The 25,151-nt window shown below is 48.3% G+C and overlaps 1 protein-coding gene across 2 annotated transcripts in view; it reads right to left on the bottom strand.

The window, feature by feature from the left end:
* The window catches only part of LOC144138433 (uncharacterized), a 169,792-nt gene that overhangs the window by 41,475 nt on the left and 103,166 nt on the right, over positions 1 to 25,151 (bottom strand). For both annotated transcript variants that reach the window (XM_077670721.1, XM_077670713.1), the window contains exon 10: positions 5,075 to 5,172. In XM_077670721.1, coding sequence (XP_077526847.1) covers positions 5,075 to 5,172 — 98 coding nt within the window. The remainder of the gene's footprint in view (positions 1 to 5,074; positions 5,173 to 25,151) is intronic.

Below are 25,151 nucleotides of genomic sequence, written 5' to 3'. Positions count from 1 at the left end.
AGCGTAAACCCGGCTTCTCGCACTTCAACCCCGGATTTGATATGAGGTTGAAGCGATGCCAACACAGGCAATACTAGTCGGATATACTTGAAAACTAGTGGCGTCCTCTGCTACAACATCGACTCCTTTAATGGCGCCATAACAGGCTTTGCAATCGTACTCTCTGTTCTTTTTACCTTGCCCCGTTGCAAGTTTTTGACTTTTGAGGCCTTACAAGGGCCAGAGTTACAGCAACTAAAAATATGTCCAACAAATCCTCCCCGACATAGGCATCCTGCTTTCGAGTACAAATTTTGTCTGCCATAACGAGTTGTGTACATTTACGTGCCCTTATCTTTTTCCATAGGCAGGTTTCGAGTAACAGCCTGCGGCTTTTTTTCCTTCCGACATCGGGGAAACACAACAACGCGGGCGTGTCTCTGTCCTACGCGCTCCCAGACAGTCTCGAAGACCCAGAGCTATTCCTCGAAGGAGGCAGCCAATGGCTTAGCAAAGCAACTTTAATAGCTAATGTAATCATTATGCCACACCTCGAGCTGCTATGGAGCAAGATCCTTAGCGAGGAAATCCCATCCTTGATCAGTAAAAACTTGAAGTAAACGCAGATATCTTTGACAGCTTGTGGGAATCGTGGAGAACCGCGACCCGCGATCCCGAGTCGGCGCGCGCTTCGGGAGAGACGCTTGTGCGCTGAAACCGGTCCGGCGCTGCGCTGGTTCATCGGCGTCCCCCGAGAGATGGCACCACCGATCTATGCGGGCATAGGCGCGCGGGCGCGTGCGCGCACGGGAGTCGGGACAGTCTCGTCGGAGACCCGGTTGGGGCGAGATCGGCGGAACGCGGCGGTGGTGGATACATGCATCTCAGGTGGGAGCTTTGTTTGTCGCGCGCCGTGAGTGCCTACCTCCCGTTCGCGGTCACGACCCGGACGGCGTGATTCGTGAACGCCGTCGAGCCTTGTGCTCGCATGCTTTGGGATTCCCCAAATAAACGGCTGTGCTTCGGCACTACTGTCTACTCGTATCGGCGAACCTCACTGGGCTGCCGTAGGCATGGGGGCCCGCGTGGTTGACACGCCAGGAGCTAGCTTGGGGGCCTACCCCAGAGTGCTGGCAAGGTCCCCGAGGAACCCCTCCCCTATCCCACAAGCTCCACTGCATGTACAAGCGTCAGCTCTCCAAGATGGATCCTGCTAAAGAGTTTGTAATCTAATGCTACCGAGCCGAAAATGCCAATAACAAGAATAAAATATGTTGAACATCTTCATTATGTCAGTCTGAACGACCCTCTCCCCTGTGTCTGAATTACCCTCTCTTTTGCATGCCAACATTTCATTTTCATTTCATTTCATTTATTGTACCTTCAAGGCCCGAAGGCGTTACAGAAGGGAGTGGAGTTGACACATAATGCAAACACAGGAAAGGGTATCAAAACAGGAAAAATCGAAGAAAAAGAAAACAACAAAAACGCAGATTAGCTAAAGTGTTTTTCTATAGCATTTTTAAATGCAGACAAATCGGTTATGCTAGCAACATGTGTGGAGAAACGGTTACTTTGGGTGTAGCGGCCTGATTTCACTCGGAAGAAAACGTTATTCACTTTCTTCTTTTCAATTTGGCCTCATATATTCTCCGGCGAGAGTATCCCTCTTTTTTAATAGTATATGTTCCTAGTGTTTATCAAATGAAAACAGAAGGCTGGGTGAGCAATTGGTTTAAGTTCGTCTTTACAAATTCGCAAAACGACAAGGGTGAAAGGCGGACGTTGGCGCCATGTTTGTTTATAACTCAGCCTTTCGCACTGTCCTTTCGAGCCTTTTAAACATCAGTTATCAAATCTATTTGGTGACGGCCGAAGGTTATTTGTTCAAACTATTGGGGGCCATTTTGTGTGCCAGCTTGGCGGAAGAAATAGTAATGCATAACAGGTGAACTCGACTTCGGTGCGAGTTAGATGTTTCACGACCTTGAAGCACCTTTTAACAGCAGAAAAAAACTGAACGAAGCACTAGAAAACGCGAAAAGACGTCATGCTCTCTTTCTCTACGCCCGTCTGTGTCTCATTGTCGTATTTTTAAATCCTTTGTCCAGTTTTTTTGAGTCCGTCCAATTTGTTTAAACGCCTTTTTAAGCTCAATTTTGAAGGCTCATGCAACTGAATTCTTTCAAGCTTACCCCTTTACAGCAAAACAGTGTCGAGTAACAGGTGTCATTACCCTGGAACATTAGAACCAGCTAGCCCCGCAAGCGAATAGTTCGAACCAAGCCTACGCGTTGTGCCAGTGAAGGTATGAATCAGAAGCGAGGATTCTAAAACTGTCTAGCGACAAAAAAAAATCACAGACCATCACCCCACTCTGACCCATCGCACAGCGACAGCCGCTGCTGCATGCACCGCAATGCGATTACAACCATCGTTTCAGCACGATATATTTTGTGATAAACTATGCAGTTGTATATTGAAAACCAGAACAAAAACAGGTGTGGGGAGGTGTCTCCTGTCCGTATTGTGGTATTGGGATCGGAGACAGTGAGTGAAATACTTTAATAAAACGTCAGCACATAAAACCCTGGGTGGAAAATGTCAAGGGGGCGTCCGAAATCATGGAATGGGCAATGTTTTATTCTTGGGGTCCCACAAACAATGTTCCCAAATCTTGTCAGGGTCATCTCAAATGCATAATTCTTACATTGCAGACATTGATAAGGCACTGTCATTCCCGGAAGAACGGTCGAACAGCTATGTCACTTTTTAGAGACGTTTACGAGGGCATATTAGGATAATTATTCTTAAAAGCAGGTTCGGATTGAACGCGACTCGCATATTCAGGTTCAGTTGCCGGAGTGGGTCCTAGAGATAAAACGTAATGTTCGTTACGCGTGTATGCAGGACAAAGTCAAATACCGTGACACAGGTCCCGTATGTTGTGACGACCACGTAGACGAAGGACGTGGACCCGATCCTATCAGGGGAGACCGGCTTTTTTAGAAAGGAGAAAAACGGAAGCACATATTTCCGGTGCACGCAACAAGAACCACATGCGGCCAACATTGTACCGAAGGGTTGCACAATGGCTCGCCTTGTAGCTTTACTGTAGCTTTGGTGTGTACAACCCTCACAATAAAAAAAAATATTAACATAGGCTACTTAACTAATGCCACTCCGTTTTTGCTGAACCCAACGTCTCGAAACTTTTATGTGGCATGTGTACATGGGCACGTGTAGGTTGAACCGACGTCATGTATTTTTGTCTTTAATTTCCGATTTCGCTGAAAACGGACAAATGAAGACTTTTACCTCTGCCTAAGGCATAAAAATTGCAACAAAAAGTTCAGCGAAGCTTGGAGTCACACGCAAGACTAAAATGGCGAAGCTTTTTCAGGTGAGAATTCACGGACACATATTTAGGTTCAGTACCATTGTTTATTTACAATAGTTTGAATGCTAGTAATCGTCGTCGTATGCATCGAAGAGGTCGTCTTCGTGGCGAGTGGGGGATGCAAAGTCATCCTCAGTATTGTAGACTTCCACGAGCTCTACGCCGTCGACTCGAGGCAGCGGTATCGGGTTGTGCGTGCCGTCTAGGTAAGGAGTGACTCACTCGTAGCCATGTCTCCAAGTATTCATAATGGCTCCTAAAGAATGCGGCGGCCGTGGTGACCTGTTTTTATCTTCTGTTTTCATTTCTTTCTTTTGATATTTTGTCTTTTCATGTTTACCATTATCCCTGGAGTGTTTCATTTTACATGCGGGGTAGCGCATGACGACAGCGCTGTTTTTTTTTCTTGCTGCAGTCACTGCGCAAGCCGTTGATTCGGCGGTCACCGCAAGGCAGGCTAACGAGCGCGAGGCCTTTTCGCGCTCCTCGGTAGTTATTGCCAGTTTTTTTTCTTGCAGCGAAGCTGTTTAGCAAATTGTAATTTTTCATGTCCGCAGTGTAAAATACCACGAAAATGCCGAGCGGGTGCACGTGAGCCTGGGCTTCGCGGCGATCGCCCTGCAGTTAAAAAAACCAAGAAAATGCCTATCGCTCGTTTGTGGGTACCTCGCGGGGACCCCTCAGCGTCTCCTGTGCACGTTTTTCAAGCCAAGCATACCCACTCAGGGAGATTGGTCAAGATTGCGGCCATCACTCTGCAGTTAACCAAACCAAGAAAATGCCCAGCACTCGGGTTTTCGTTGCTCGCGACGACCGGCCAGCGTCCCCTGCGCACGTGTGTCAAGCCAAGCCTACCCACTAAGGGAGATTGCCCAAGATGGCGGCGACCGCCCGGCAGTAAAAAAAAAAAAACGAAGAAAATGGATAGCGCGTGTATTTGCATGCCTCGCGACGACCGCCCCGAGAACCTGCGAATGTTTGCCAAGGCCGGCATAGACCGGCCGGCAGTTGACAATACAAAAAATAAAACGCGGAGTGCTGCTGTGTGCGGCCTCGCGGCTACCACCCAGCGGTCCCGGCGAACGTTTATCAAGCCGACAATATCGGCGTCTCCTGGCATGTGGGGACCTCGGTGACTTCTTTATTTCACGCCTTGTCTGCTTGAACTTCGGGTAGGCGTGTGGGTTGTTCTTTTTTAACAAAGGTTTCTGACTTTGGAAGAACATCATGCACAATCTATAGGAACTTGGACCCACGCCGAACTACGTGCTGATGGCCTTTATGTATGGAACTAAAGTGGACACTGTATTTTATAGGTCACAAATTTGCTATTTTCTTGTTTTGGTTCCATATTGAGCGGTCTTTGTTCTACACGAGACACAAGTGGGCTGATGACGGTAATAATGATGACAATTTCACGCAAATGTCCTGTGTAGTGCAACCAGTGTGACGCGTTTATCATGGCCACACTAGAAATTCTTAGTGTAAAATAACTCTTGTCAGCCATGCACTTTTAAATCTAAATATTTTTCGCAGCGGAGTGTCGCAACAGCAATTGTTTAAGCTGGAATGCCTTGTTGTGGCCGCAGTTTTGTTTTCGCCTGAAAAGATTTATTTGATGGCGGTCGGGTTGAAATAGAACGGTTGGTTTAAAACCATTTAAGAATTTTTTCTCAAGGCAGTGTGTTTGCTTACCTGAAGCCTATCCACTGTGCTGTTTAAGAAGGTCCAGGACATGATTGCGGCATCAGAGCCGTCATCGTACTTGACGTCAACGGTTGGTTTCAATGGACCTGTTTGAGAGAGGAAACATAGACCAAGCAACACTTTAAGGAACACGAAATACAAAACGACTCTTGCATACTAGATGAACGATCGCCCAATCAGGAAATAGGTCTTAACTGCTTGCCTTGAAACCATAAGGACATGGAATTTGTTAAAGGCTTGTGTTTTAAAACAAGATATAACGCAGAGGTAAAGCTACTATCACATGATCCGATCTCAACTCAGTGCGCTAGTGTTTCGGAGTTGCCAGTCCGGAATTGGAGTGACTCCGTAATCATTCCACATTTTCGCGACCCCGGAATGGAATGGAAATGCAATTAAGCACCTTTTGCAAGTAATGGATTGGGAATGGAATTACAAGTGTTTTTCCTAAATAAATCGCTTTTTTTGTCTACGCGCTGTTTTTTTGTCAAAATATACGAACATATGCAAAAAGACCAACTAGTCCATGTTTTAACATTTGGAAATCACAATCTCGAATTTAACAATGAATCAGTACGTTTAAATTCTCTTGGCTGATCACCAGCACGGTAAATTTATAAGCAACACGCCTACTAACATTCTTTCCGAAGTTTGTCCCGATTCGTCGCAATGTCGTTGGTATTCGTTTTGCGGAACCCCGCACCTCTTACGCCCTATCATTTTTTTACCTCGGTGTCGCCTCACTCCCGGCACCTGCTGTCTCCCGACCCTTCATTTTTTCCCTTCCTTTTTTGGCGCACATTCGAAAAAGCGCTTGTTTACTGCAAGCTTTAGAATACCAACTTGGGCGCCATCTTACAACGTACCCCAACCCCTCCCAAGCCTTTTGCAAAACTGCCCCCCTGCCTAGACCCACGGGTATACTTTTGCCCGACACTCTGTCGACTACGGTCTGGAAATCTGCGCTGCATGCAACCGTACACGAAGAACTATGAGTCCTTTTTCCCCATACAGAGAGAAAAGACTTTGGAAAGCTTTGGCGGCATTCGTTCGGTAAGGCAGCGATGCAGGAGAGTCCACGTAAATGTAACCGCTGCTGCGGCCGAGGCCGCGCCTCGCCGTGCCCTGTCGGGACGATTCGCGCCAAAGGCAACCACTATTCGCTGTGTTGTAGGGAGCTTGTGCAAAATCAGCGCATGGTTCATTACGCCAACGAGCCGCGCCTCAGGTAGTAAGAAGCGCTCCGTCGCATGGGAGGTCAGTACTGCAACCAACAAAGCCATAATAATTAATTTTATAAACTTGATATGGAGCTTTGCCGACACTTGTTTACCCCTTCTGGCTGTGCCACATAGTAACTGCGCCAGACGGCTGGCCCCTGTGGAGGGGGGTCAAGGTGGCGACGTCGGCGCGATGACGCCTGTTCGCGGCTACAGACGCCCAACGTATCATTTAGGAGCTCTCTCATGCTGCTAATGCTATACAAAGCTTCCCCCTCAACTTTCTGTGCGATCACCCCCTCCTGTCTTGTAGCCTTGTATTGGAACAAAAAAGTTGCATATGGCATCTACATTTACGTCTTATGATGTATGACGCGGTAGCGTTACTCTCGCGTCGAGGGAGCGTATTTGAATGGAGTTGCTGCATTTACCGTTCATGGTATCCAAGTACTGAAGTGGAGTAACATCTAGACTGGCCGCACTGGTTTAATCATCACGGCAAAGTAAACGCACAGAACATGTACGATTACGTGGGGCAAGATATTGACGTTAAAATTTGCGGCTAGGGGTGTTGGTCAGTTCGAGAGAGAAAGTAACAGTGCCAAGGTTTAAAAGTGTTTGGGTTAGAAGTGACTGAACGTTTGGGTTTTTATCCGACAAACAGGGAGAGAGAGGGAGAGAGATGTCATTGTTGAGTAAGATTTATGAAGAGATTGGGAAGGGGGATAAAGTGAGGAAAGGAGTAGACCCCATGCGATGAGCCAGAAATCCAGGGCAGAAATCAGCCACGCAGACCGACAAGCTGGCCGGACAGGCTGTCGTGTGCCGATGTAAACTAGATACGTCATGTTTGAGTTCACCACTGAACATATCCTTGGATGTGATCAGGTTTCACAGGAGAGAATGGGTGTACGCCAGTACATAGCCCACTTTTAAGTTAACTTCATACATTTCCTACCAAATATTTTCGCCCATCTAGATTTTGTTGTACATGTGTTGGTTTGTATCAAGAGCAGGGCTTGCGATTTTCAAGCAATGAGGTCCCCGTATGGCACGGGGTAAGATGGTGTTCCTAGGCGTAGGATGAGGAGATGTTTTTCATGTTTTTCGAAGAGGGGAGTGGGATAGCCGTGGTCAACAGGGAGCATGATATGCGAGTTCGCGTGGATTGTGCTCGGCTGCGTCGCTCCCTTAGAGAACCTTGCATCCGTGTGTTAATGTATTGTGAACTTCTACCATCGTGGATTGGAGAATATTTTTCAGGCGTTTGGGTACTCTGCCTGTAGCCAAGGATGATGAAACAACATTTATTGAGCCCAAAAGATTTGGTGGTGCCAAGGAGCTAATGTCTCCTGAGCGTGTGTACTGATGCTTAAGCATCTATTTGATAGTTCCGCTAGGGGGATCGCAAAGAGGATTCAATTCCCGTGTGTAGGAAGGTAATGCAGTTACAGCGATTGCTAAGGTGCTCCTGAACGGGAATTGTGGCCTTCGTACTTTTGAGCGCCCCAGCGTTGGCGTATATGGTTACTTTCATGGTTTTGGAACTTTCCTCAAAGGAATTTCGTCCTGGCTTGTCGCCTGTCTTCGCGTAGGTTTGGAACTGTGTTTTTCAGTACAGCTTTAATGGAAAGTCGCTGGATTGGTGACATATCCACCGTGGCGTCCAACTTTCTTTTCTGAATGTGTGCCTAAATTTTGTAGGATGACTGGTCCCCATTTTCTTTTTTCTAGACGCTCATTTTGTGCCAGGAAAGTGGCATATCTGATTTCTTCGAAGGTATTAACAGAAACAATTTAAACGCCCTTACGGTGATTGTGAAAATAGGGAGGATAAGGTCTGCCTTAAATGCTGCACTCGTGATGGTGTTTTTGTGGCCTTTTTCAGTGCGGGTCAGTAGTTTCTGGTTCTGCAGGCTGTACGATATCCGGCTCATTATCACTGCCTGCACAAGTTTAATCATTTTTTCTGTCATCCCTGCACTTCCTCTGCGCAGGCGTTTTAGAACGTGGGTTAAAATGGTGAAAAATGTTCTGTATTATGGTGACTGTGAGATCGGCTCTGCCGCGGTACTGCCATGTAGTGCCTCTGTAGGGCGATGCCCGGGATTCTTCTTTTGGGGATCACATCCCGGCGCATGTTTAGGCTTGCTTTCAGATGAGGGAGTGAGTGATTTATTGATACAGAAAGTGGAAAAGAAGTAGACTGGGGATATTTTGAACTCATTTGGAGTTCACCAGCATACAACCCAGTCCGGGGGAAGGGGAGAAGGGGAATGAAAGGGGACAGGTAAAAAAAAAATGGGGATAGAGAAAGAGGGAGATAGAGAAAGGAAGAGATAAGGAGTGCGTAAGGCTGGCCGGCAGGCATTCGGCTACAAGTGCCGCGTGGCGCCATTGACCGTTTGCCGGACAGAGCTTGCGGCGGTTACACCACCGCGAAACGCTTTACGTTCATTCGTTGTTATTAGACACAATATATGATCTGTTTCGTTTCTTATTGGGACACTAGTTCGTTCCTGGTTACAATGTAAGCTTTCCTTGGTTTTTGAGAACCTGGCGTTATTCTTTTGCCCCCTTTTTAAGCTTGGTGACACAATGTTGGCAGAGGCATCATCTTAGGTCGTAGGATATGCGCTTTAGTGGTGGCGTAAGTTGCGGGCGCGGCAACGAACTTCAGTGCGCAAGCGCGGCGCCTGCACAAACCTCGTATCTATTCTTTGACCTGGGCCGTAGTATCATCGTACTCTTTTAAACACTCTTATGGCCGCTGCTAGGCGTTCTAGGTTACGGCGAGCCCTCAAATATTGCCGTCTGATTGGCAGTTTCCTGCTAGCGCCGATTACGTACTTCCGCGGATGTTTGATGAGAAGGGCTGGTAGCGGGGGACTGGTAGGCACGGCAAAACCTAAAAATTAGCCTAATAACGCTAGCGCGCCAAAATTTAGGGAAGCTCGCCATCAGGCGCAAGACTTGAATGGCGAAGCTGTTGTAGGTGAGCATTGCCGAACCCATAGTTGAATTTCAGTATCATTGTTTCTTTACATAGTTGCGGTGTTACTAATCGTCGTCCTATGCATCGAAGAGGTCGTCGTCGTCTTCATGGCTTGTAATGGATGCAAAGGCATCCTCAGCATTGTAGACTTGCTCCAGCTCAACTGGCGAAGCTTGCACTAAGTCGCGCAAGGCTTGAATCATAGCCAAGCTGCATGATTTTTTCATGCGTGATCACTGTAGGACACATCACTTCAGCCGTCAATGCACGTGAACTCTCAAAGAGAACAGCACGCGAGTGCTCACCGCACGAACGTTGGTCAGAGTGTTATCGAAGGTCGAGTTGGCCGTCACCGGGCGCTCCTCACGAGGGGCGCTGTCAGCTGCGTTCGGTATTTTTTTTATGCAGAAATGCATCATAGTCGGGGGTTGTCGTGCGTCCCTTGTCCGGCGTCCGCAGCGCGTCTGATGATGATTGTGGCATGATGCCCCTAGGGATTGGCCAACCAAACAATCCATCACGAGATAGCTTCGCGTTCAACCACCATCGTCATCTTCCCGTAGGGGAACCGCTGAAGAAGAAGAAGGAGAAGAAGACAAAGCTGCGAAGAGGAGGGCTGCGTGAGTTTTGGCTACCGTTATCCACCTCGGCCGGCGCATCTTCCCGATCTGAACCCGGTCGAAGAGCGGCTCATCGCGCCTCGACTCCCCTTCATGAGCATCAGGCGGCTGTCTCGAGGCAACGGGCAGTTTAGAATCAAGCGACAGGCGGTGAACGTGCCCATCAACGTATCGAAGGTTGTGCGGTGCCTTCCTCGCATGGTACCCGAGGACGTTGCGTTCGACGTTCGCATTTCTGCATCCTCACAATCCCCCTCGGGGAGGTGCGGGGGAATGTTTTTGTATTTTTGTGAGCTCCTCACGTGGCGCAAGCCAATGCGCAGGCCTGGTTGACGACGCTATACACGAGCCTTTATACCATGCGTTGCGCAGTGACGTCACCGCTTGACGGGCGCCGGTGAAGCTCTGCAGAGCCATTCCTAGGCTAGCGAACTCCTGGACTGACTTATTGAACGGAATTTTTTGTTTCTATATATAGCTTAGAGCTCAAGTCAGCAACCTTTTCCGGCGGATGGCCGATTTGCATGAAGCCGACATGACAACAGTTCGATAGTAAATAGGAAGGGGGGAGAGGTGGCCTTTGCAGGTGAGAGAAGAAACTTCGGGGAATTGGCAGTAATGTACAAATGCCAACTGAAAGAGGCCTTCCATTGTCTTGTCTATCTACACTTGGTGTCAAAACTGCCGTGGCGGCCTTCAGATAGGAAGAGACAAGGGGTGGGGCCATGAAGCCCGGCCGGGGGCCGCATTACATTGCCCCGCGGGCTGCATGCGAAGTGCTGTGCACCGGTTGGGGATCGACCCATGGCTTCCAGGACAGGAATTAAATAAAATAAATGGAGTTCTTCTGTTACCAAGGCAACACAAGCACCGTTAAGGGCTTCTGGAGTGCCGTTTTGGCCGGTGTCTTTCCCGTGTAAGCACGTGCACATCACCGGGAGTCCCTTTACGCGTGAACAGGTGGGGGTGGGGAGAAAGTGACCGGTGGGGCGGACCCCCTCAGCTAGGCTTCACGCGCTCACCCAGGACATACCCGTTGTGCTAGTGGGAGAGTTCTACCTGGACGTATCACGGCCCGATTGTACCTGAATGTTGTCCACCGTAGTCGAGTGGTTTGGGTTGGTGAGTTACACAGAGTAAGATGCCTAAGACGCCGCAGGGAATGGGACAGCTCCGTGCTTGTCCTCTAGAAGGAAATTCTAGTGCTGTAAAGTTTTATTCAGCAAATTACCGAAAGAAGTATGCAAGGTCGCAAATTAAGAACAACCTTGTTTTGTTTCCTTAACTCCTTGGACTGCTCGGAGCATCGGCGGTCATCCTTCCTCACAGAGTGGTAGGGCACGGAATTCATCCTGTTGGTTTCTGTAATGAGTCCCAGATTATCACTATGTACACTATCGTTGGTCCCGTAATTGTTTTATATGCAAGAAAACGCGCATTCAGTAAGAGGGATCTCAGGTAACGCTGTATAAATTATAACTTGCATATGTTGTCTATGTGTTTTGTCCTAGAAGCATGCTCGATATCCACTGGCCAAGGTACTAGCAGTGTTCTATGTCCTGCAGAAGAACGTAATTATGCCGTAGTGGTGCTGTGAGGGTGATTTTTCTTTGTTATTTTCATGAAGACTGTTCTTTGAAAATAATGGGCAATGGCCACTCGTCGCAGCAAGCACATATTTTCTAGAGGTCGTTAATTAGTCCTAATTGTAATCTAAACTTCTATTACTTGAAGGTGAACCCCTAAAACTTTAAAGCATTCCCCTAATTGAACCCGTTACTACCAAGTGTTATTTTAAGCAAGGCAACAATTCTATTTTTTTCAAGCGAAAAAACTGCTTGTGTTTTTTAAACAAGCCACAAGGACAAACAACACTTCCCTACTAAACTGTGCAACAAGTACAATGGGCCATACAGACAAGACACAACTTTAGTTTATTCGAAAGATTTTATGTTTTATAGTGTCCCCAGTGCTTGTTCGGCAGCAAACGATGCTTTATCACTGAGAAATTAATTAATTTAAGTGAAAATTTTGAACCGCCCGCCAAACCGTTTGTTTTCTGACATCTGCGATGACGTAACAAGAACAGGTCTTTAAGTGAACGTAAGGGCGATGTTATACTCTGCAGCCGACTGAGAGCCTTCTTTATAGTCAGCCCTCCTAGATGGCGCTACCGTACTGCACGGAACCGCTGTCAGCCCGCGCTTTGTTTCTGACCGTATTTGCACCTTGCTTGTTTTTGTTACAGTAGGTAGTAATCGTTTCGTGAAACATGGATTATGCCCGACAAAAAGAGGGTCCCCTAAGATAATGTTGCATACTCCAAATCGGCCAGTGTCGTCTGAGACAAACCGAAAGCACCACACTGCTGTGCAGCTTTAACAAGTATAGTACGCGCAGTGCGAACAGTAGTACGCAGTGGTACTTCTATGTTCACGTGTACGTTCATAACTTCAGTTGTTTCACCCTACCATTCTTACTGTTGTAAAATGCATCTACATTATACTTCAGCGCAAAAAGCTCGTTCTGCAAGCTTATAAGCCCTGCCTAATTTGCGTTTGCTTTCCCCAGCCTCAGCCAATCGCACGGCTGTGCATATGACGTCATATGTTTTAGAGCGGTAAATAAGCTAGTGAGTCGCATGGCCATTCCATTTTTTTTTGTCTAATTATGTTGCTTATTTAAGCGAAGTTTACGTCAAGAGGGGTGATTTGATTGATTGTAGGGTTTAACGCGCCGACGCAACGCAGGATAAGGCGCGCCGTAGTGGGGGGCTCCGGATTATTTTGACCACCTGGGGATCTTTAACGTGCGCCGAAATCTCGTACACACGGGCGTTTTTGCTTTTCGCCTCCATCAGAAAATCGGCCGCCGCGGCCGGGAATCGAACCCGCGACCTCGTGCTCAGCAGCGCAACGCCTTAGCCACTGAGCCACCGCGGCGGGTCAAGAGGAGTGTCAGTATGATTCTAACGAGGCAAAATTTTGAGTGAACCGCAGGTGTTTTGTCTGCATGGCACCTTTAAATGGGTTGTTGGTTTCACATTTAATCCAATCCGAGAATTCAGATTTAGTTTTAATTTGTTTATTGAAGAAGAGAGCTGAGTGGGTCAGGGAACAAACGCGTGTTGAGGACATATTCGTAGAAATTAAGAAGAAGATATGGGTATGGGCAGGGCATGTAATGCGAAGGCGAGATAACCATTGGTCATTAAGGGTAACAGAGTAGATCCCCACAGAAGCCAAGCGCGGCAGGGGGCGGCAGTAAGTTAGATGGGCACCTGAGATCAAGAGTTTGCAGGGAGAAATGGTCGCGGTTAGCACAGGACCGGGTTAATTGGAGATCCATGGGAGAGGCCTTTGCCCTGCAATGGGCGTATATGATGATGATTATGATGATGATGATGGTGGTGGTGGTGGTGGTGGTGATGTTTTCTGGTTGGATATCAATCAGACAGCATTGGAACACCGGCTTCGTTTTGTGGCGTGAATATGATGATCCCAGGGAAGAGAAACATTTGGGTACAGCCTTTCACTGTGAGGACGGAGTCGTTAGACACTATAGAATGTCTGCCAATAGGCTAGCTTCCTTTCTTTCAGCCCTCACTTAGAAACGTCCCCACGCGCAACAGGACTTTTCTTCGAATCTCCGAACCGAAAGTGCGTGTGACTCAGTCGACAGAATTCCAACATCCACTCACTGAAAACACCCTCAGGAAATAATACTAAAATGGGCCACTGAGACCGCTCGATCGTTACGCTGACTTTTATTTATTTGTCATGCTGATATGACGGTGAATTTAAAATCATTACGAAATTCCCGCTTGCTTTCAGTAAACCGGCATCTGCGGGAGGAGTCTTTTACAGAAAACGGCCGAAACTCTCGCTTTATGAAAAATAACCCGCAGCAAATTATGGGACCATTGGCCGCCAATATATTATTTCGCCGAAGTTCATTTGCTTTTCATACTAAAGTAGTTCGCAGTGCAGTTGTAGTCCTTGTGAAATTACCACCTGTTCTCAATACATGGTCTTCTGAGGGGGGAAGCGGTATCCTGAATTTGCCTGCCACGATGGAACTGTAGTCCTTCCAAGCTTTAGTAGGCTAATGAAGCAAAAAGTATGCTCAATCGCAAATGATAAACAAAGGTGTTCTGCCTCGTGCACTCGTTTGGTTTTTGCTTCCCTACCACGTTCACATCACGGACCGGAGCGACTTCGGGAACACAGAGGCAGATTTTCTCGCAATACCCTTACAGCGTGGACGGGCCCGAATTTTTTTCTCATTACCCAGGCGGTATTAATGAACTGGATCGCAGCAAAGTGAAGTATACTGATTTCATAAATGTGTTCTCTCCCATATATTGAAGGGGAGGCACCACTTTCAAGCACAGTGAATTAATGATACTACGTAGTGGTAGAAGTTTTTTTTCCATTTGCAACATAGCAACGAATAACGGTAATTTCAAAAAAGTCCGTATACCCATATATCGTGCATGCACTGCAAAATAAGCGCAATGTAATGCGTTAGCTAGAGAAATTGAGCATTTTGGAGCAAAATCTCTATCACGTTACATCTTCCTAAGTCATTCATCGCGTCGAAAATGACCTTCAGGCGCCGGTTCACAAACTGGGAATTTCTTTGTTATTGCTTCGCTCGCTGGTGTCCCGCCTGCTGCGGTACAACATGACTAAGCGAAGGCAAAATGGCTGCTTCAGCTGAGCTTGATCGCTCAGCCCCGGATGGGCCGTGTGTGTGTACGCTTCAGCGCAAGCGAAAGGAGGAATATTGTCATCCTGTGGATATACATAGACGATGCACACAAAACACTGCAAGCATCGTCTTCGCTTTCGCTCATGATAACTATGTATAGAAGAGTTCAACCTAAATAATTTTCTTTCTATGAAATATTGTTGCTCCCGTGCGATCCACTTGTATACGCTCCAAGAGTTTCATATAAGTATCCTCAACTTCCTTGTTTCGCAATGGTTTCATAATTGCTGCGATATCCACAGAATCAAACCCTTCATCGTAACCGACAAAGACCTGTAAAATTTTTTTTGCTTCGAGAATTTCTTAATAACCTAGTTAATGACATTAATGTGATCCGTTGTCAACTAACCTTTCCGGAATCCAGCGTATGGCCTCCTGTGATCAACTATTTTAAATACTGAATGGTAGGCTCATTCGTCTGTGATTCATCCTCCCTTAATATCGCTCTTCTCGTGGATAACAATTGCATCGGCATTTTTTAAGGTTGTGGCGTTTTAGTTATAAGCTTCCGGTAATATTTCTGCAAGTTGTCCTAGTATAATATCACATACATTCATCGGCGCATTCCTGGTCAGTTCATCATCTATTGGGATTTCGGCATCTATCGCCTTTAGCTCCTTATTGCCCACGTCAATTGTTAGTGTTGGGGCTTAGCCTAACTTAGGCTTTATACTGTTTGGTCTTGCAGTAATAGTCAATATTGGAATGCCCCTGTGGAGAAATTTACCTGTTGTGCGTCCCGGAAACTCTGCCTCACGAGACCCAAATGGAAACCTACCCAAAACAGATAGTAACTGTCCTATATGTCGTTCTTTTCACCTGAAATTGAATATACATGTTCAAATTTGGACAATTTGCTAAATAAATATCTAAAGGACCAATATTTTTCCTAGAAAGTTGTTTTGCATCAAATGAAAAAAATTCCGAAGCCCCCTAAGGGGGAGTTGTCAATTACGCCGCTATGCTACATACTGTGTCCCTTTTACGTCGGCTTCACTACTACACGCACTTGCATTAGTGGTACGTCTTTTCTGCTGGCGCCATATCAGCAGTCTCATATGAAAACATAACGGCCTTCGCAATTTTTATTAAATACCTAGATGTATTCCATTTATTCCCATGAAGGGCTATGTATACCCAGCTCCTGTGATGTCGGCTGCCCTATTATGCACGAAGGATTTGCTAGTAAAATATTTCTCAGGGGCAATATAACAGGCACATGAAAATATAATAAATTTTTCCACTAAGACCACGGCATCTCTTCGGAGAGTTGTACATCGAACCGCTGTATACAACGAACCAGTTAACATTAAATTTAAAGTAGGCTAGGCTGCAATACAATAAAATTAAATAAGCTATCTCGCATTACACTAGTGTGTTGCTGAGAAAATATTTTAAGAGCAATATAAGGCGTTTGCTATGAGGGCATGAAGTCCCTAGAGCCCTTTGTTAATAGTATTTTTCCATATGTCGAAAGGTGGACACATCAAGCGTCGCAACGGAGAGACGGGGTTCCTCATTGAGTCCGCATATATATGCTTAAGCATTTAACACAACTTTGGAAGGGCCTAGCAACGAAGCGAGGAAGCATGCAGAAGGATAATGCATTAACAGCACTCGCTTGCAGATTCCATAAAGTATTCATCACTTCCAAGCGTCGGCATGTGTGACGTCTGCATACGTTGGTATTGGTCTGGGCAATGTTATCTTCTAGCTCTAGCAAGTAGTTCTCCTCATCAGCCTTTGGAGAATCTCCCACGTGGGTGTGTGCCATGTGTGAGTGCATGGGCACCGTAGTTGCGCAGCAGCGTCACGATTTTTTATACTATTTCTACTTCTTCCGCCCAACTTCACAAAACGTAATAGAATTTTGCTTCAGCCTCCTGGATCTTATAACATGTCATCAAGTTTCAACAGAAAAACCACACAATAGCTATTTATCTGCGGAGAACGGCTCCAAAGCTTCTGGAATGAGATATGCCCACAGAATTTGCCGTGTTCTGCACTTAGCGCGATTTTTTGTTATATCTGCGTCATAAAAAACCGACCTGCCACAGCTGGCGTGAACGGCTACATCAGATTATAGCTGTGCGGTCTACAACAGCAGCACACTCGGCTCTATGCTATACCCGAGATGGGACATGCACTGCCTGGAAAATAAGAGAAGCTGGAGGTGAAGCGGTGTCCGGTAACAGCCCCATGTCACCTTCTATTGCGATGGGTGGTGCTTAGGGGTTCTCTGCACAAAAGCACTCTCGCATTACATAGAGATCCGCTTAGTGATTATGCTTGATTGTTTAAATCTGCGGTAAGTGGGTCTAGGCACGCACACTAGTGCGCATGAACAGTTTAAGATAAGTCTGGTACTGTAAAGGCACCATTAGGTGCGTTTTTAAAAATTGTCACTCGGTATACTTCTTCTCGCGTAATGGAAGTTAACCCTTTACTTCTCTTACACTACGTCAGAAATACTTCGCCAAGATGTTTTCGTTCAGCTTCTTTCTCACCGAGTTGCCTTGAAATTTCGCCGTGTTCGTTGCCCTTGCTGACAATGCACGCACGCCGTCATGAATGTGTTTCGTTGCATCATTATTTATCTTATACTGGTGCATTCTAAGGTAAACTCATGCTTCAGCTTGACCCCAGTGCACTGAAATTTTTAATCCGGGCCAGAGTCTGGAATTGCTTTACAGGTCACAAAACTCCCAAGCACCTCTATGGGTGAGCTACATTAGCTGCCTTTGGCTGCCGCGTGGTGGCGCCACCACCCGAATGGGATAACTCGTCGGGCGGCGTAGCGCCGGCGAGATTAACGGGGTCGCGCACAGTTCTGAGTGTTTGGTGCGAAAAGGACGAGAGCGAAATTCTTAGGCTGTTTATTATTACGCGACCTTAGTAGTGCGTGTACAGGACGATGTCAAACACGCATTGTGTCCTGGGCTGCAGTTCCGGTACAACGGTGCAACGGAAAGAGTTTCCCTCTTGCGTTGATCCAATGACGGAGATCAGCACGCAAAACAGAAGTGAGCTATTCCGCGGCAGAAAAAGGGCGACTTCAGCAACGACTCGGAGTATACGCGTGTAGCTGAGAATTCTAATGGCGCTGACATCACCGGCACCGATTAGTTCGCTGACAGATTCGATGCGGTGCCGCTGCAGCGCGATAAGCGTAACTCCGACCCGAGCGGCTTTCAAGCCTGTTTTAATAGTCAAGGCCGCGATCGCGACGCTGCAAGACTTTCAGTTAAACGAGGTCGACGAGCGTGCTCCGTATTGTCGAAAAGCTCGTTACGGAATTAACAGCAAACAAAATTGCTTGTGCTCGTGTATACATGAGCATTGTTCTACAGGTTTTGCTGGATAGTGGATCAGTTGCGGCTGCTTTCGGTTGCTGCCCCAATTGTGGCAACGTCCGCTGAGGGGTTCACTTTTTACTTCGATGCAGCCGCCATTTTTTCGCGTAAAAAAGTGGCAATAGCGTGTGACAAAGACAACATGCCCACCAGGTGAAGGGATCATGTTGGCAGAGCAGTGATAAAACAAAATGTGCCCTTTTGCGAGCCTCCGGGCCTATCGTATACAACACTCGCTGAACTTTAAGCCTGATGGTGACTGATCGGCAACTTAGAAGCTGCCTGTTAATTACCCGCTTGCAAATTTCTACTGGCTTATTCCCAAGCTGGCACGTAAAAACACTTGGTAATGATGTCTTTGTGCTCTTACTTTCCGTATCATTTTCCAGCCATGGGCTGCTCATCATAACGCCCGAAATAAATTTATTGCGTTTACTCTGTATCACGCTGGTTTCTCTGCTAATTTGTAGACTTGGATTTGTATTTTTTTGCAACCTGTGAGAAAATCTATTTTGATCTTCCATTAGTGCCTTCGCATTTGCAACGGTTCAAAAGCGTTGAAAAGACACGATGCAGCATGCCTTTCCGTGTTTCGGTCCCTTGTAATTCTGCCGCGCTCCTAATCGTTGCGAGTATGAAACAACTCGCCCAATCGACAACAATATTGGGCTTTCACTTTCAATATCATTCTCTTTCTAGCGTGTTTAGCAAATTGGAGCGCAATTAAATGAATATTTGTTCTGACTGACGTGTAGTTGCTTTTTTTCAATTCACTATCAAGTAGCAGCCGCCAACTACGGAGTTCCCATCTTTCTACTGATGATAACTTCTGCGTAAAGAATAAAAGGATTAATTTTTTTAATTCACAGAAACGGTGTTGCACAAAAGCCCGAGGATGTAGTCGCAGTCATCGAACGCGACAGGAGGAAGTCGTGGGAAAGCTGAAAAAAAATCTATCATACCATGAAAGGCAGGCGGTGTATGCTTAAGGATATTGTACGACTACGGGGACGTTTTCAGTCAAATTACAACGGTGCGACCAAAGGCAGTGATCATTTCCATGCCGAGACACGGCAAACATCGTAGCTGCTTGCTGCGCGCGCGGCGTGCGGATGCCCATTACGGTGGTGGCGCCTGCAGCGCCGCGCTGTCTCTAAATGAAACGGGCGCCGAAGTTTCGGGACCAGTAAATGCATTGAAGGACGCTGTCCGTGCGGCAACAAAGCAGATTTGCCCAATGGTTTCGAGTGTGCGTTCAACATGTTTTGTCCACGCTTAAGAATCTCTTCGCTCTCATAATGGAACTCATGTCAAGCTACTGATGATGCTACTTTTGTTCTTAAGTTATCAATTTATTTAAATGATGCCTAGATGGTTAGGGTGCCGGGTATTTTTTATGCATGAATGGTTGGGGTTTCGAGGCTCCGCGTGGCCTTAAAGGGACCCTGCAACACTCTTTGAGCAGCGCAAGTAAACCTGCGCGACGTTTAGATTACACTGCCAGGAATACCTGAGCCAAATATTACACGTGCACGTGAAGCGGTGAGCGCGCAAATCGATGTGAAAGACGCGGAAAAACCAACCGCTCTCTCTACAGTTGTCCTCATTATGCAACCCCTGGCATGGCCCCTAAGGGACGTCACATAGGCCATGGCTGCCCGATCGGCTGTCACTGGTCAACTTCACGGCTAGATTCTCCCATTTCCATCGTCGTCATCGCTGTGTACGAACCTCTTCTATGCCTGAACCTGTAGGCACAGTTTTGCCGTTTCTTTTGTGTTTTGAGTGCGCGCGGAGCTTGAGCGATGAGCTCAATACTTCCCTTTCAACGGGACCACTCGACTACAAACGTTTATTGCTTCAATTACAAGCCAGAGTGAAAGTTGGTTGTGGCGCTTTGTGGCGTGTTTAAATGACTGCATACTGTATGAAATAGCCCTTCAAGTAGTTGCAGAGGCTAAACAAAATAATATCCGCTAAAAGAAGCCGATTTTATCGGCTTTCTTTTGAGCGAGCTGTCGCGGTGGCCGCGGCGTGGGACAGTATCGCCAGGTCGGGTGATTTAACTGTTTGACGACAGTTACAGCTTTTTATTCTTGCGTGCGGTCGAGAAAGGAAAGTTCACGAGTAGCATAAACACGGAATGCTGCTCATCCTATATCCTGAGGTAAGTGCAAAAGGTTGCTTCAGCGGGAGCATGCAAGCGAACGCAAGAATTGCGCAGCCCACTCAGCTGACACTGCTGGCCTGGCACCGCCTTTGAAACGAGTGGAAATTTTGTTTCGTATTTTCGCAAACTCAATGATTCTTGCGTAACGTTTTACGCCGCACGATTTACGAACGGCAGGGTACATGTATACTAGCGAGTAGGTGGGGCAATAGCGCCAAATAAACAAATTAAGCGCTATTAAAGGACGCAAAACATGCACCAAATCACACGCCCGCTGCCTGCAGAGATGTGTACTTCTATAACAACACCTAACACAGCATAACATAACACAGCCGCATACACGGCGCGGGGCCCAGAATATTCACACACGATCATCACTTACTATGTTGGTTTTCTAGTGCAGGGGTCGTCGAATCTGAACGCCTACACGCCAGTTTTGACTTTAAATGGAGTTAGACAGCGAGACAAGAACAGAGAATTGGCGTCCTCCAGTTGAATTGCCCCCCCCCCCCCCCATCTTCACACTTCGCCAGATTATTGTCAAATGTTATTAGAAATTCGCTGATTTTGTTCTCTTTGCATTCACAGCCCCCCTTCTCCTCCCACCCGATTTGCCGTCCAGCCCTCCGCCGCGTCAGCTGCATGGAACTCTGCCGTTGCTGACCCTCATTCTAGGCTATTAAGTGCGAATTGGGAATGTATGCTGCAAGAGCGTAATTAAGTAAAGTGAGAGCAAACAAGGAAAGCGAGCGGCCTCTTAGTTCGCCCGACCACTTTGTTTTACGCAGGGGTTTTACGGCCACTAATGTCGGAATCGCAAAACAGATTTCACGCTTCTGACGGTCGCGGCATTTTGTCACTGAGACACGCAACAAAACGGCCAGCTAACGATGCACCATATATTTGTAACGGCGACGCAAACGAGCACTGTTTAATGAAAGTGCACGCATAGTGTGCAGGTACGCAAAAGAGCGGCGCACCGCAGCAGGCGAGCCTGCGGTCCGCCGGACTCACTGGCTTTTTAAAGCGCAATCATCGCCGATTACATCACTCTTCCTTTTTTTGATCGGCTGTTTTTGAGAAGTCTTTGTCACCTAGAGTATTAGTTTAAACTAGAAATTTCACTTAAAATTTCACTTCGTACGACCATCGATCGGTGAACCTGCGAGTAGCAGACGCCGTCACGGTCCCGGCACTTTCGTCAGCGCTGTAAACGTGTTTAGCGCTGCAAGGCTTTTTCCCCTAATGCCAAGTTGATCGCTGAAGTAGATCGGACGCGTCGGGGATGAGCTGGTGACCACGTCGCAAAATAATCGGGAGCGTCGAGCTTATTTTGCTTCTGTCAACACGGGATCCTATGGGACCCGCGCAGCTTTGTACTACCCGGAAGTACTGCCCGGAAGTCGCTTGCGCAGCGCCCCCTGGGCAGCGCTGGAGGCCTATAGGCCCCTCCGCGTTGCGGAGAAAAGGCGAAAACTGCCCGGCATGTAATATATGGAAGGCCGCCGAAGAGAACGCCGCGAGCCGGCCCCCTCTCCGGGAGAGAGCGCGCAGCTTTCGTCCCGTTGTCCGCGGTCGAGTTGAGAGGGAACGATTATGCGCGATTTCTCATCGCGCGTACCTAGTTTCCTTAATTGTGAAGGGATTTTCATAATTCTTGCGGGAGGAGATTTCTGGGACAATAGACTTTATCCCAAAATACATTACTAGTAGTCGATCGCAAGTGTTGCAGGGTCCCTTTAAAGCAAGAGGTGTTCTGACGACAAAGGAGCGGATAGCCTGTATTCTCCGGCTACTCGTTATTTTCGTCTTATCGGGCTCAATCCTCTTGCTGCATCATCCCTGCTTGTTCTAACGACTCTACCATCCTCCTGGCACCGATACGACACGGCGGCAAGCTCAAGGATGACCCCACGGGGTTGTCTCCAAGCTCGGAGCCCTACCCTCGGCCGCTAGGCCTAGCACAGCTGCCATTGAGCTGCCTGCGAGCAAGACAAGGCCCTGCCATGTCTGACGCCCTGGAACAGGAACTACTGACACAAAACATGCAGCTGCCAGGTGCATCTGCTGCCGCTGACGCTACTGCTGGTGCAAGTGACGACTTTCCACCACTGATGGAGGTGACGTCTTCGCTCCCGTTACCATCCACCGACACGTCACCGAAGCGAACGGCAGACAATACTACTGGTGTGCCAGAGGCAGCTACCCTACCGCCTGCTGCGAAGCGGGCTTGTGCACCGGGCAACACTCAGCAGCCTGCATCATTAGTGGAGATAGGTTCGTCACCACCTCCCGCGAAAACATGTGCGACGACTTCTACCCCTCGGAACTCTTTGCCCCAAGTCCAGTACTCACCCAGATACAAAGTTACCATCAAGCCACGACAGCATTTCAATATTCTGAATCTTTCCACCAAGACCTTGCAGACGTTGCTAGATAGCTGTCTCGGCGCCAGTGGATTCACCGGATATGCTTATCATCGGCCAACAAACTCGGTATCCGTGTGGGTGCCGACTCTGGACGCCGTGGCAAAGCTTTGCTCACTGCAGCACATAGCTCTCACTGCCGACACGATTCTACAAGTGCAAGCGTACCTGGTTTCAGGCACCGACATCCGCCGCTATGTCGTCGCGGGTGTAGACCCCGGCGAGAATCCGGACTACATTCGTGACAACATCAAATGTGACACACATCAAGTGCTTCTTGTACGGTATATGGGATCCGGACGCACTTGCCTCGTTACGCTACAGGGCCCGCTTGATCCCCCCAACCGCCTTTTCTACAATGGCTGTGTACTTCGACCTCGTCCATATAAAGCAGGGGTAGTGCACTGCTACCGTTGTTTTATTCAAGGTCACATGAGCAAGTCTTGCCCATTCCCAGCCCCGGATGCCCGTGAAGACGCAACGGCATCGCCTCAAGAGCCAAAATTCAAGTGCGGTCTCTGCCGCTCTGATGATCATGAGATCACCGATAAAGGCTGTCCCACCAAGAGTAAGGCAACACGTGCTAAGCGTAGTGCATGGCGTGCTCGTTCTCAGCCAAACCCAACCTCGACATTCAACCGATTCGATTGCTTGGTGGAGGAGGATGAGGATGCAATGGAGGAGGAAGCCGCAGAGCCTCCCTCGCAGCCAACATATCGAGACGTTGTTCGCCGTTCGCGCCATCGTCGGCAACCTGTTTCTGAGGTTCCTTCGTCCCCTATCCCCTATGGAAGACGAGCTTGTTGCCCTGGACCAAAAGCTGGCTATGCTGCATGGTGAAATTACCAAACTCACCAAGCGCAAGTCTCAATTAACTCGCCGCCAGTAACGCTTACCTCAATCGTCCCAAGACTCTACAAGTCCGCGTCGTCTTTTCTCGAAGCATCATCAAAGCGCCCCGCCCACGAACTCCATTCCCTCACCACCAGCTTCCTCTGCATTAACCCACCAAGAACGTCTCCAGTTTGTGGTGCACCAGCTACAGTCATTGGTATCTGTATTTGCTGCACAACATCGCTAAACACTCCATCAATATGCCCGACTCGCAACAGTACATTGTACAGCGGAACTGTCGGGGCCTCTCTACGAAAATTGGAGAGCTCCGTGAAAGGCCCCGTCTGGGCAAGCTCCATGCTTGGGCCTTCTTACTTCAAGAGACGAACTCCCTCCCACGCCTGCCGCAATTTACGGCGTACGCGGAGCCATCAATTCCTGATCGCCGGTGCAGCTCCAGTTCTACTACACCGGGCAAGGCGGCCATTTATGTCCAATCTCGGTTTCCTCAGAACCCCATCCCTCTGGACACATGGTGTACAGCCTGGCAGGAGGTGGTAGCGGTAAAGGTGCAACTTCCTCGTTGTGCGGTAATCCTGGTTTCTTGTTATGTGCGCCCTTACAGAGGTCGTGCGCCCCGCCTACGATTGGGTTGGCTTACCGCACTTCGGCGAAACAACCCTGGGTGCCCCATACTTGTGGCAGGAGAATTCAATGCTCCGCACTGTGATTGGGGATATCCGTCCTCGAGTGAGCGTGGTCGTGTGGTACTGGAGCACTTCAGTGATGCCCGCTTCACGCTTCTGAACGACATCTCTTGCCCGACACGCCGGTGTACGCACGCACGGATGCCACCGTACTCACCTGACTTGTCGTGGTGGCTGGGTGCACAACCCGTATTCTGGCAACGTGAAGCTGACTGCTGGGGCAGCGACCATCACCCCATTCGCCTGGGCCTCATGCCAGAGTCGACGGGTCGCCTTCGTCACCGCTGCACAGTGGTGAACTGGGACACCTTCCGTTCCACACTGAATGCATCCTTCTCGGCGCCCATCCCGGACCCCACCGCTCTTTTTCGGCGTGTCCTCATGGACGCCTCTCAACATACTTGGGTGGAGGAGTCCCGCCCAAAGCCCGATCTTCGGCTCCAGCAGTTTTGGGCTCAGCGCAAGCAAGCTGAAGTAATTTCCGCCCGGGATCCTTCGTCCATACTGGCCAGGCTTCAGTATCAGCGCCTTACCGCTGCTGCCAGACGGCACGAAAAAAGACTGTCGAGGCAGCGCTGGCTTGACTGGTGCGCTTCTCTAGGCCCATCTTCCTCAACGGCATCTGTCTGGCGCACGTTTCGCGCCATGGAATCGGGCAGTCGCCCTCCGGATGCAGCTGCCAGCGCTTGTAATGCGTCAAACAAGGATCCGGCACAAGTCGCCCCCGACGTTGCTCGGGCCTTGTTTCCTGCATTTGATGTTGTCCCAGTGGCCATGCCGTCTCCGTTCCCCTGCCGAACGATGTTGGATTACGGCCTACTCATGAAGCCGTTTTGGGAATTCAGGCACCGTTCACAGTGGCTGAATTCCTGGCAGCGATCGATCACGCTAAACAGCGGACTGCTCCGGGTCCCGACGGCATAACTTACGAGGTGTACAAGAACATCGACGACCCAGCCCTCGTGCC

The sequence above is a fragment of the Haemaphysalis longicornis genome, unplaced genomic scaffold (genome assembly GCF_048455015.1).
Source record: "Haemaphysalis longicornis isolate Haplotype H1 unplaced genomic scaffold, Haemaphysalis longicornis Haplotype H1 scaffold_1, whole genome shotgun sequence".
NCBI classification, from domain to species: Eukaryota; Metazoa; Arthropoda; class Arachnida; order Ixodida; family Ixodidae; genus Haemaphysalis; species Haemaphysalis longicornis.
Note: the sequence above shows the minus strand (reverse complement) of the source record. Positions and strands in the feature narration are given on the sequence as shown.